General features: G+C 39.0%; 2 protein-coding genes across 8 annotated transcripts in view; one reads left to right on the top strand and one right to left on the bottom strand.

Annotated features, from left to right (window-relative positions):
- Positions 1 to 13,181, bottom strand: part of ERI2 (ERI1 exoribonuclease family member 2) — a 32,694-nt gene that overhangs the window by 3,490 nt on the left and 16,023 nt on the right. Inside the window, exons 1-8 of one of the 5 annotated variants that reach the window (XM_077906874.1) lie at positions 5,127 to 5,356; positions 4,103 to 4,170; positions 3,934 to 4,017; positions 3,296 to 3,423; positions 2,635 to 2,791; positions 1,334 to 1,434; positions 795 to 876; positions 108 to 196 (exon numbers count right to left, since the gene is read on the bottom strand). In XM_077906874.1, the coding sequence (XP_077763000.1) occupies positions 108 to 196; positions 795 to 876; positions 1,334 to 1,434; positions 2,635 to 2,791; positions 3,296 to 3,423; positions 3,934 to 4,017; positions 4,103 to 4,170; positions 5,127 to 5,146 (729 nt within the window). In that variant the 5' untranslated portion in view covers positions 5,147 to 5,356. Of the gene's footprint in view, positions 1 to 107; positions 197 to 794; positions 877 to 1,333; positions 1,435 to 2,634; positions 2,792 to 3,295; positions 3,424 to 3,933; positions 4,018 to 4,102; positions 4,171 to 5,004; positions 5,362 to 13,181 lie in introns of those variants that run through there. The other 4 variants (XM_077906876.1, XM_077906878.1, XM_077906875.1 and 1 more) reach the window with 4 other exon arrangements.
- Positions 5,291 to 13,181, top strand: part of REXO5 (RNA exonuclease 5) — a 44,148-nt gene continuing 36,257 nt past the window's right edge. Inside the window, exons 1-4 of one of the 3 annotated variants that reach the window (XM_077906871.1) lie at positions 5,291 to 5,765; positions 5,969 to 6,110; positions 10,822 to 10,934; positions 12,599 to 12,725. In XM_077906871.1, the coding sequence (XP_077762997.1) occupies positions 5,347 to 5,765; positions 5,969 to 6,110; positions 10,822 to 10,934; positions 12,599 to 12,725 (801 nt within the window). In that variant the 5' untranslated portion in view covers positions 5,291 to 5,346. Of the gene's footprint in view, positions 5,784 to 5,968; positions 6,111 to 10,821; positions 10,935 to 12,598; positions 12,726 to 13,181 lie in introns of all 3 variants that reach the window. The other 2 variants (XM_077906873.1, XM_077906872.1) reach the window with 2 other exon arrangements.

The following is a 13,181-nucleotide window of genomic DNA, read 5'->3' on the forward strand; positions in this document are numbered from 1 at the left end:
AAAATATCTTCATCGATTTATTGCACATATGATATCTGTATTTCAATGAACCTATAATTACTTTTGGAGTTTGAGATGACAGAATAAAGAGGCAAGACACCACTAACCTTGTTTAAAGACCTTGTAATTTTCATTAAGCAACCATCCCTGATCATTTTCCAAGCAAGCATGGCAGTGTTCCGAGAATCATCCAATCCTGAGGAAATAGATTTCAAACACTGAATTTAGTAGTACCACTGTAAGGAAATACAGCAAAAATAAGAAATCACAATTTACATTGGAACATATTATTAGTTTTATGATCTACTAATTTTAATCATGATAAATTGGACTAGTAAAAAGCTGTGGCAACCTTACTAACAAAAGACAAGATCTTCCACATTTATAGAGGAGATAAAAATGTATTACAGTTCACAAAAATGTAAACATTCTTAGGGACCATGCTTGATGAGTAATCTAATGGTCTTGTTCAGTTTTTTCACTAATTTGCCGTGTTATTTGGGCACCTGTTTAATCTCCATTTGATTTAGTTCATTTTCATTCTTTTTAACAACCAGAAAGCCACTAGATGGCAATCTTTATCTTATACTACTTTATGGTAATAATTTAAAAATCAGAAATCTTTGAATTTTATAGGTTAGGAACTTTAGACTGAAGGATATTCCTTATTAATGATATCACCAAAAACATGAGATTCATATGAAAGACTTTGTAAAAATAAGATTTTTATTTATATAATAAAACTATGTAAAATTGTTATTTACATAATAAAATTATTTTCAATTTATACTAACCAGAATGTTCTCGTCCTAAGAATTCTATTCCTACTTCCTGTAGGGCACCACTTAGTCCTTTTGGTTTTCTTCTATAGAAAATCTAACCAAATAAAAGAAGACATATCCAAAACCAGGTTACTATTAGAAAGGCTATGTATTAACCACTTGTTTTTCATAATTTTTAGTTTTATTAGATTTGGAATATGCTGGGACGCCTGGGTGGTTCAGCGGTTGAGCATCTGCCTTCAGCTCAGGGAGTGATCCTGGAGTACCAGGATCGAGTCCCACATCGGGCTCCCTGCATGGAGCCTACTTCTCCCTCTACCTGTATCTCTGCCTCTCTCTCTCTCTCCATGTCTCTCATGAATAAATAATTGAAAAAAAAAAAAAAAAGATTTGGAATATGCTTGTCATTCTTACATACCTAAGAAATGTATTTATGTGAAAGTTTTAAAATATAGTATTTTACTTACAGTAACCTATACCCATGTATGAGATGAAGTTTAATCATTTTTCAATAGAAGGAAAGTGACTATACCCCCATCTTTGATCCTTACCTTGTAAGTTACTCTGAGATCAATCCAAGAATTCAAGAACACAGGTTTTAACAGCTGTTTTCTTTTACACTCATACTCCAGGCAAACCCCCAAGTCCCAGTCTGCAATAAGTATGTTAAAATAGAACAAATTCAATGATGCCAGCAGTTTTTACTCATCCTATCATTTATAAACAAAATTTTATATATTGAAATATATAAAATAAAACAAGATTTAGAAAAACCTAATACTTATAATAGTATATAGAACACTATCATTACATACTACAGATCCAAGTGTAAAATGTACTATATATATAAGCTATGCTACATATAACAACATACTACATAAAACAAAATAAGATTTAATTGCTGTTAATGTCTAACAATTGTTCACTTCACATAATTTACTGTTAAGAAATTAAGTTGGTGGGACGCCTGGGTGGTTCAGTCGCTGAGCATCTGCCTTCCGCTCAGGGCATAATCCATGGTCCAGGATCGAATTCCACATCGGGCTCCTTGTAGGGGGCCTGCTTCTCCCTCTGCCTGTATCTCTGCCTCTCTCTCTGTTTCTCATGAATGAATAAATTTTAAAAATCTTTAAAAAAAATTCCTAAATGACCAATAAAAAGAATAAATTGTTAAAAACAAAAGAAATTAGGTTGGTAACTAAGTTTCAAAATAATTTCTTAAAAACTCAAATACACGGAGTATTTCCGAAATAAGAGTAATGAAAAAAAGAGTAATGTGTCAAAAAAAAAAAAGAGTAACGTGTCAAGTTACAAGGCCTGCAAGGAGGTTATCTGCTTTCAACATTCTAGAAAATACTAACATAATTGAGAAACCAGACATCTTATAGAAACCTAAAACCAAAATATGATTATCGATGGCACAGCATAGCTATCAATGACTAATAATGGTAGTGCTAAATCATAGGCATACAAAGGATCTACTTTAATGGCCCATTTTTTCCTAGTATAAAAGTATAAAGCAAAGGACTGGGGTTGAATGGAGACTCTTTTTATTCAAGGTTGTAGAAAGTAGCGTTAAGAGTTTTCACTAAATCATCCTGCCTGGAGCCAGAAGAACAGGAAGGAAGAATCTAGAAAGATTCTTAAAGTCTTAAAATTTGAAAGTATCCCAGAATGATAATTCGTAAAATATGAATAAATATACTTTCCTTAGTTAACATCTGTTAGGCACTGAGATTTCTTTTCGAGACCTAAGAAGTTAACAAGTACAATTCTTACTACATATAATTATGTAGTGATAATAGTAATAATCCTACTCATTTATGATTGATAGGTAGAACTTATTTTTTACCTGACCAAGTAACAAATGCACATAATTTTACTTCAGAATTAGACAGATCTGAAATCCCAGTAGCAAAAATAATTTTCTTCTGTTGCTGAATCTTCTGAATCCATTTACAGAACTGAGATAAGCAAATTCTCAGAGGGACTCCTTCATCAACTTGAGCCTGAGTAAAGTCACAAAATCTGAATTCAACAATCAAATCCCATAATCATTGAACACATCATTAGCACGTAATTAGGCACTATAGGGGGATGTAAAAAAAGAAGAGTTCTGACTGCTAGTTTATTTTGTGAAAAAGATACTAAAACATGTGGAAGAGAGATAATTAGAACACTGTGAGATAAGAAAAATTAGGTTGTTCCACCTAAAATAACACAGAAATATAGTAATTAAATCCTGACTGACAGAAATTTGGTGTCACTTAATTTCTGTGAAATAAGTCTGATATTTATTCTTACAATACTATTCTTTTTAATTTTTAAATATTCCAACAGAGATCTGGAGGGAGCATTATTTCTAACAGTACATAAATCTAATTCCAAATGGGTATATGCTTTTTATTTTCTCTTAAAAACTGATTTCAGAATTTTAATATTTGGCATCCGACCTTCTTGGTTTTGGGGGAGGGGAAGGGTGAGAAGAAACGTAGAGAAAAGAAAGAGTATACCTGTTTTATGCCTGTCAGTTCCATGCAAAATTCAGAAAGAACTGGATGTTCTTGAGGCTGAACATAAGCATGGAACTCAGATTCAATCTCTCCAGTTGATGTGTTCAGCAATACTGCTGGAAATTCAACTATATGAAAGAATCAGCAATTGACATTTATTTATTTAATCAATTGACATTTAAATATATAATTATTAGATTAATGCTGTAATCACTCTAAATTAAACATATTTTACCATTATTTCAGCATGTTAAAAAGACCAAAGCCGTGTGATTTAAGTTATAAAATTGTGCCAAAGAATAAGTCAGAATATTAAAGTTATGAATATATCTATTTAAAACTCTTGAATATATTCCCACAATTAAATATGAAGACCATATAGAAGTTAAAATGTACTGCTTTTTGCAAAGGTATTTTTTCAGTTCCTATGCAATTGAGATTTTGTATGGAATTCTAAAGTAATTATTTTACATGATGATACTTCCAGATGTTAGGTTTTTGGGGTTTTTTTGGTTTAGTCAGGTTTTATAGTAAACTACCAATTCATGGACTATCTTATTTTCTTTAATTGTTAACTATTATATCTATTAAAGTGACTCCTCTAGGGCTAGCTTTGGCCCCTGGCAGTCCAGACATACTTATTTCTTGGCTCTGGTGGTGTTTCCCATCATTCCAACACGTTGACTCAAAATCAATGACAATTAAGTAATCAAACAACTGCTCTGCAAAACAAAAGGCGTATTTATGCTTTACCAGAGTTAAAAGTGCAACGATACAAAATGTAAAGAAACGAAGCATATTACTTACTGGATTTACTTCGTCCTAGATTTCCATTTGCTGGTGCCACGAACTTTCTTCTAATTAATCCAAGTTGCCTAAGAATGTGAAACAACTCAATATGTTCAACAAACTCATTTACATTCCTGTTTGAATATGCCAACAAACTAATGGCATAACCCCCATTCTTAATGTATTAATGTGAGTGACAGGAAATTGAACTAGACTTTAAGAGCAAAAGACCTTGGTTCTTAGATGGACTGCCACCGTCTCTTTCTAGTAGTCATTTCACCTGCATGAGCCTCAGAGTTCAAATTTGCAAACTCAGACTAATTCTTTCTGCTCCTCTTGTTTTACAGTAAATATTGAGGAACTTGAGTGATTGCAGGGGCAAAGCACTGAAAAGCTTACTTTTGCTTTTGCATTTTTCAAGCCCTTGGTATGTGCACAGCACAGGTCTGAGGAGATAGGGCAGATCCAGTCTTCTAAGAGCCCCAAACACACCTCTGGGTGAAGAAACTAGGCATCTATGGTAAACTACTGTATGGTAATGTATGACAAAGGATCCATAAAGGCAATACTTGAATCCAACAAAAGGGGTGAGCATACTGAGGTGTTAAGACAACTACTTTGAGGAACTGGTCAAGTTTAACTAAGCAGACACTTCCGGTTGGTTTTTGTTTTTGTTTTTTAAGACCTATGATGGGAAGTGCAAAGAGTTGAAAATAACCGGTAATATTTAATTGATTGCTTACTACGGAGCAGGCACTGAGCTCTGGTGATCTCACTTAATCCTCAACCACTGTGTGAGGTAGTCACTTTTGCTACCTCTTATTTTATGGATGAGAGCACTGACTCCGTAATTTGCGGAAGGACACAGATTTGGTATGCGAACCCCCGGATCGTTCAACTCTGAAGCCCGTGCTACTTACTAATACGACAGAATTCTAGAATTCAGAAATGTGCACAGCGTGACCAGGTATCAGGGAGAAAGCCACAATAAATCCACATTATGAATTAAACGGGGAGCGCCTGAGAACTCGGAACGGCCTACCAGGCGCCGGTCACGTCCATTCCGTTTCCCGAGGCCTAGAACCGGCACACAGTGGCTCAAGGCCACACAGTCGCGAACCCCGGTTTTTCCACCCGCGCGCAGAGGGCGGCCTGAGCGAGGCGGGGGGGGCCGCGATCCAGGCGGAAACCTTTCAGTCCCGGCCAGACACAGGGCAAATCGGAGACGCCGAGGCTGCAGAGAATGAGGGCTGACACCGCAAATGCCCACTGCCCAGCCCTGCCTCGGGCGCCAGCGCCCGACTAGAAGCCACCCCCAGACCAGAACACCCCCCGCAGCGTACCGCGCCAACTTCTTGGTCGCCATTCCCGGAACTCCTCCTTCCCCGCAGCCCAACTGCCGGAAGTCGTTAGACCCCCCCCCCCACTTCCGGTCCATTCAAACGCCTGGCGCGTCTGAGGAGGCGGTTGCGGCGGAGGCTTTGGCTGCGACTGAGGCGGCGGCTGCTGCGGTCGGTGCCGTTTGCTCGTCTTCTCGTTGGTGTTTTCGGCGCTCGGGGGCACGGGGAGTGTTTTTTGACAGGGAAGTCGCTTGGCAGCAACCTTTTCCCTCTTTTTCAACGGGCGGAGGCGTGTTCGCGCCGTTGGGGAACCGTTTCGAATCCGGCCTCCGGCGCGGACGGTAAAACCGTTGATCTCGGTGCGGTTTTCTCCGCAGCGGGACAGGGAGGATCGTTGGCGCCCTCGCTTTTCGGGGAGGGGTGGGAGGGCTTCGTACACTGAATTGAAGCGAGAATCTGAGGGAGGCTGTAGGCTCTCGAAGCCCTAGCTGCTTCCCCGTCTGGAGACGGCGTTTTCTCAGCTCTCGCGGGTCTTTCTCCACAGCCTCATGGAGCCCGAAAGGGAGAGGACCGGGAAGCACTTCAAGAAGGGCAGGAAGAGGAGGCGGGCCCCGAACACGCTGGTCGGGGCGGCTGAGGCGATGAGAGCCCGTTGGGAGCTGGGGGAGAGGCAGCCCGAGGCCAAGGTGAGCAACGGGGAGCCCGAGTGGGAGGCTCGGGAGACTCCGTCTGCCCTGGACGCCGCGGGGTCGGCCTCACCCACCCACTGGCCTTTCGGAATCCTGCTTGCTAGTCTGTAAAATGGGAACGATAATGTTAGTACCACTTATCCCAGTGCTGTTTAAAACTGATGTGATGCCCGAGACCCAAAAAGAATGTTCACTCAACACATACTTCATGGGGTCACCCGTGTGCCAGGAATTGTTCTGGTTTCCGGGGATATCTCAGTGCGCAAACCCCAAAATTCCCTGCCCTCGTGCAGTTTACATGCCACGCCAGTAAGTCAATAATAAGGCTGTTGAGCATCCCAGCCATGTACTGAGAACTAAATATGAACGGTCCGTCCCTTAAGTCATCAGATTTCTGTTGTCTGTCGTATGCTGGCCACTGGCCTAGGCACTTGGGGTACATCCGTGAATTAACAGGGGTTACTACTTAGTTCTAGTGGAAAGAGAGGGAAGACGAACAGTAGATAGAAGTTTTATTCAGGTTTCCCCCACTATCCGAAAGTAGAACAATTCTGTAAAATCTTATAAGCTGAAATGGTGTAAAGCAAAGCAGCATGTATTCATTTATGTGGGGGGACAAATTGGAGCGTTTCCAACCCCCCTCTCCCCCCAAATAATCTGTTAGGTTTTCTGGTATTTCAAGACAGATCTTGCTAACTGATGTACAAGATCAAGATAAAGTGCAGATGGTCACAGACAGTTCAAAGCTATGAGGGCTTCATGTTAAGGGCACCTCTTGGGGAAAGAGCTTCACTGTGCCTGCTTTGCTTGGGGTGCACCACCCTTATAACTGGCTTGTGAAAACTACTGAAGGTAAAAGCGAAAACAGGTACGGTGCTAATAGGTCTGTCATTAAAGGGAAATGGCAGACCACAACCTTTCACGAAGAAGATACCTGTAGGATGTAAAAAGGGAATTAGTGCTATGAAAACATTTTACTTGAAAGGGATTCTTTTATGCTGTCAAATTGGCAAACAACTTTTTATTTTTTTTATTTTTATTTATTTATTTAAAGGTTTTATTTATTTATTCATGATAGACGGAGAGAGGGGCAGAGACACAGGCAGAGGGAGAAGCAGGCTCCATGCAGGGAGCCCTACACGGGACTCGATTCCAGGACTCCAGGATCACGCCCTGGACCAAAGGCAGGCGCTAAACCGCTGAGCCACCCAAGGATCCCCCAGGCAAACAACTTTTTAAAGATGATGAGAAGTATAACAGTCTCATCATTCTTTAATTTTGAAACAATCGCAAACTTGAAAAGTTGTAAGAACAGTACCAAGAACCATCTCAGGCAGCATTTGAAAGTGATTGCTAACAATCCTCCATGACTCCCCCCCCATATTTTAATATATGTTTCTCATAAGCGGCCCCACAGAATCACAATGCAACCATCAAAATAAAAAAATAACATGGATATATTGCTACCATCTTATCCTCATCCCATTCAAGTTCCAATAATATCCTTTTTAGCAAGAAGATCCAGTCTAGAACCATATGTAATATTTAGTTGTCCTGTCTCCTTCAGTCCAAACAATTCTTTAGTGTTTTCCTTGACATCTATGGCCTTACTACTCTTAAAGAATCCTGAACCACTTATTTTGTAGAACGTCCCTCAAGTTGGTTTGTCTGTTTCCTCATTGATTAGTTTCAGGTTATATATGTTTGACAGGACTACCAAAGTGACACTCTTTTAAGTTTTATTAGGTTGTACATGGTTTTGATCTGTTGCATTCTTGTTCTCTTTAAATTTGATAGAGATGCTTCCTTGTTAAACTTGTAATTCATTTTTTTCATTAGTGTGAACTCATTGCCTATTTCATTCAATGGGTTATTATCCATTACTATATTTATTTTGATGCTCAAAATATCCCATATTTGAGCATTAAGCTAGCTTCTGTGTTCTTTGGACATGACCTCATCATTCTTTGATCATTTCTTTTCTATTTTGGCACAAAAAAAAGGTATTCTAGGCTCATCTGTGCTTTTCCTGCCCAGCCCTGAAATTGTAATTTTTTTCTGTAATGGTAGGTTCTCTTTAGGAGAGAATGACATTTAAAATCTGGGTACTAGATGTGCTCAGTGCTATTGGGATGTCAGTACTTCCAAAAGAGAGCTAGGAAATACGTGTTTATATATCTGTATACCCATATATACATACATGTTTACATTTATATATTTTTCTATCCATACTTGTTAAAATCTCTACTTCTCTATTTCCACAAGGTTCATTCTTGTTTTCTCTTCATGTTTATAATTTCCTTCTCTTTGACACCCCACAATGGGCTCTCCTTCTGCATGTATGCCTTGGGTTCCTTCCCTTAGTCCTAGCTCTTTCCCTCACTTTCCCCTAGCTCTTTGCCACATAGACCCTACATACCTCATTCAGTCTCACTTACCAGTCTTACATTTTTTATTGTAAATATAAATTGGTATTTTCTTTCAGGAATTAATAGTATTTGTCAGAATTAGATAGTTGATCCTTGAATAACATGGGGGATTGGGGCACCGAACCACCATCTACTGTCTCTGCTCTGTGCGGTCCAAACTCCATGGATAACATTTGATTCCCCCAAAACTTAACTACTTATAGCCAGAAACCTTAGCAATAACATAAACAGTTGGTTAATACATATTTTGTAAATTACTTGTGTTCTAGACTATATTCTTTAGAAAAAGTAAGCTACAGAAAATGTTACTAAGAAAAGCATAAAGAAGAGAATACATTTACAGTACCATACTGTATTTACCAAAAACGATCCACATATAGGTGGATCTGCACAGTTTAAATCTGTGTTGTTCAAGAGTCAACTGTAGGAGCTTATTTTGACCAGGGACTTTATCCAGAGTATTTATCCAGGTACATAGGGATGTTTGAAAGGATGTTCATGATATTTATAATTAAAAAAACAAACACTTATCATCAATAGGGGATTTTTTTCATAGAAGTTGTGAATGTTGAGATAAATTTAGAGAATGAACTATTAAAATTGGTGTTTGTTACATTTAGCCGATTTTTGCAGGGAGGGAGGGGTGCAGAGTTGGTTACCAAACAGAAACAGAATACTGTAATCCTTTAGGGGCAGTATAGTACAGAGATGAAGAGTTAGGGCTTTGGAGCCTGTATTCCAGTCTTTGTTCTACCACTTCCATTCTTCAATTTCTTTATGTAAAATAGGGATAATAGTAGTAGCCACTTAAGACTTGTAAGGGGACACCTGGCTGGCTCAGTGGTTGAGCATCTGCCTTCAGCTCAGGGCATGTTTCCGGGGTCTTGGGATCAAGTCCCTCATTGGGCTCCCTGCGGAGAGCCTGCTTCTCCCTCTGCCTATGTCCCTGCCTCTTTCTCTCATGAATAAATAAATAAAACCTTTTAAAATAAAAAGAATACTTGTAGGAATTAAATGACTTACTAAATTAAAGTGCTAAGAACTGTTAAATAACTAATTAATAGGTGCTCAACATGAGCTTTAAAAACTCATGGGAAAAATAGGAATAATATCTAATGTTTATTAAGTACTTATGTCAGTTTCACTACATTGTACTTGTATTACCTCGTTGGTCTTCCCAATACTTTCATGAGGTGGAATTAAAATTACTCTGTAGATGAGGAAATTGAGTCTTAGGTTAAGACACTTAGCCCAGATGTTAGAGCTTGGTTTTTGAACTCCGGTAGTATGACTTCAGGGCTTAAGCTCTTAACCAGTCTACTCTGCTGCCTCTCAGATCAAAATGAAAGTTGTCTAAGTACAGGTGACTTATTTTCTTTTATCTATTGTCTTTATCTTACCTTTCCCTGTTACCTGACTCTTTTCACAAACATGAACTTGCTTTACTTTAATAACCAAATATAAGTGCAAAACTCCTATATATAGAAGGGAGAAACTTTAGTGAACTCCATGTTTCCCCCAGAATAATGTCAGACTCCTTAGCTTAGACCCCAGCGATCTATGATGTGACTCCCTTCATCTTCTCTGAAATCTCCACTGCTCTGCAACATGCCTTCTTGGCTCCAGCCAAACAAAACTGCATGTTCAGACACAATGTTCCCCCCTCAGCTGACTGACAGATTATTTTCAAGACCTTGCCAGTATTTTCAATCAGTGAAGCTATCCCCCAAACTCTAACCCTCAAGGCAGTTAGCCTCCTTTCTGCGACAGCTTTATAATAGCATTGTATTGGAATTAACCTATTTCTGCATTTTTCTTCCCTTAGTAGAATGAACTTGAGAGCGTGAATCATGTTTTATTCATTCTACTATCCCTAGCACATAATCAAGTATGTATAATAAGATTCTGTGTCAATATTTATAAACATTGTGTTAATAATAATGTCATATCACAGGTTGTTTTAGACCTTCATTTACAGTTAATAGATCCTTCTTTATGTTTGCGTATAATTTGCTTTGCCTTGTTCCTGTTCTCAGTAGTCCTAATTTTTTTAAAAGATTTATTTATTTATTTTAGAGAGAGAGTGTGTGTGTGTGAGCAAGGGAGGGACAGAGAGAGAGAAGCCGACTTCCTCCTGAGTGGGGATCCTCATGTGGGGCTCAGTCCTAAGACCCTGAGATCGTGACCTGAGCTGAAATCAAGAGTCGGATGCTTAACAGACTGAACCACTCTGGTGCCCCAGTAGTCCTAATTTTTAATGCCCTGATTTACCTTTGCAGAAAGCCCGCTTATCTGCCATTTTATTTGCTGAAAACTGTGAAGTAACCCATGACCAGTTATGTGAATTGCTGAAGTATGCAGTTCTGGGCAAATCCAGTGTTCCTAAACCCAGGTATGAGATGAACTTAAATGGTGAGGATAGACCCGAGGTTTCAAACTAGTGTCTAGAGGGTCCTATATTTCCTTAATTGACATTACTTGTTTGCCATACAGAATGTCCGAATTTTTTTTTTTTAATGAAGGGGAGGGGCAGAGAGAGGGAGAGAGAGTCCCAAGTAGGCTCCATACTCAGTGCAGAGCTGGATATGGGGCTCAATCTTACAACCCCAAGATGATGACCTGAGCCAAAATCAGGAGTTGGATGCCTAACCGCCTGAGCCACCCAGGCACCCCTACATTTTTTTCTTTACAGGAATTGCCAGCATTTAATTTGAGAATTCCTTTATTAAAATCCAGATACTTTGGGATCCCTGGGTGGCTCAGCAGTTTAGCGCCTGCCTTCGGCCCACAGCGTAATCCTGAAGTCCTGTCTCTGTATCTCTCATTAATAAATAAATAAAATCTTAAAAAAAAAAAAAGAAACACCCTTTTAAAAAAAAAATCCAGGTACTTTATCTCTTCTGGTTCACTTCCCTTATTTACATTATCTGACTGCTTTTTGGATTGCAATCCTCTTGGGAGCTTCCTGGGTGTAAAGTGAAACCCGCCCCACTTACTTGGAGGGCAGGGAGAGACTGAAGAAAGAGGCAGGCCACTCCAGGTTTGTAAGTGGCAGTTTTAATAATAAGTGAAGGGAACTTACATACAAGGCTTGTCTTGGACAGGAGGAAGACAACTGGATACCTATACCTGTTTGCCAAATCTTTAAAAAGTTTATCTAGAAGTTTTTAACTGGGTTCAGTCATGAACCATGCAGGTATTTTCACCACCACATAACTATCTCAAGGCTATGTCCTTGGAGCAGTCTCTGGGATCAGGAAAAACAAGCAGACTCCAAATTCCAAGGACAGAGGAGAAGGGAGTAAGGAGCTGTCAGGTGCCAGGGTCCAGCTGACATGTCAGCTGGCATTCAGGTCTTTTCAGTGACCTTTCCCAACACCACTTAAAGGTATTTTGATTTGTAACCCCTAGTGGAGACCCAATTTAAATTACGTGATCATATGTTAAGAGTTCCAGTTTATCTTTTTCGTTCCTTTTACATTAAGGGGCAAAGAGAATTTTACTATTCTGATATCAATGCCATTGTTAAATGTCTAATGAAAATTGCTTTTGTATATGTACCAATAAAAAAGTTTTCAAAACTTTTCAGTTTTTCAGACATATCTATCAGAGGGAGATTGCCTAGATAACTGAAAAGCAATCTTCCTCATTATCAAGTATTGCTGGTAGTCTGTCAATTTATCTGAAACTGGCTTTCTTGAAACCAGTCATATGATTACTAGCTTAGAAAGGACTCAGCCACTTGGGATCTTGAGGATATGCCTTTGTAAAATGAGTTTATTTCCAATTTAAAACAAATAATAATAGGACTTTGAATTTGAATGCATTGTGTTTCCTTTGGTATCCTACTTGATTTGAATGCAATAAATAATTATCTCAGGAGATCTTTATTTGAATTCTGTGCAGTAATAGCTGTTCTTTGCCACGCAGTCATTGAGTGATGATAAACTCCATTAACTGTTGCTCACTGTTTTTTTTCCCCACACTTCCCTTTTGTATGTCTACAACTGACTTGATGGTATCACTTTTAGCTGTATCGGTTTGATTTTTCAACAGCTGGTGCCAGCTTTTTCACCAAAACCACCTGAACAACGTAGTGGTTTTTGTACTGCAGGGAATGAGCCAGCTACACTTTTACAGGTTCTATTTGGAGTTTGGATTTCTCCGAAAGGCATTCAGACACGTAAGTATTAGGGCGTGAGTTGAGTCCTCTCATCCAGAGACTAATGCACGTCTCAAACTATGCTCCTTAGCAATCTGATTGAACAAACAGTAGAGGTTATAGAAAGCAAGAAAGATTAAGATTCAGAGATCTCTTGTTGAGATTAAGATTTGCATTTGATTTTCTTTGATAAGTTAGGCGAAACATTTATTACCAGATTACAATCTATATGTAGTATCCAAGGTGATGATATCCTACTTTATTTGGGTTCTGATGTTTTCAGAAATTATATACTTTACGTAAATTCTGTGTTTTTTGGTCTCTTGATTACATCATAAGATTGGACATCCTTAGAACAGCATCTGGAGCTGAATAGCAGCTGTTATCTTTGGAAGAGGCAGCTGCTCTCCATTTTCCTTCCCATAGCCATCTCCATTCTTTATTGGACATTTTCATCCATTTACCCTTGAGGGATTC

The sequence above is a fragment of the Canis aureus genome, chromosome 8, assembly GCF_053574225.1.
Source record: "Canis aureus isolate CA01 chromosome 8, VMU_Caureus_v.1.0, whole genome shotgun sequence".
NCBI lineage: Eukaryota > Metazoa > Chordata > Mammalia > Carnivora > Canidae > Canis > Canis aureus.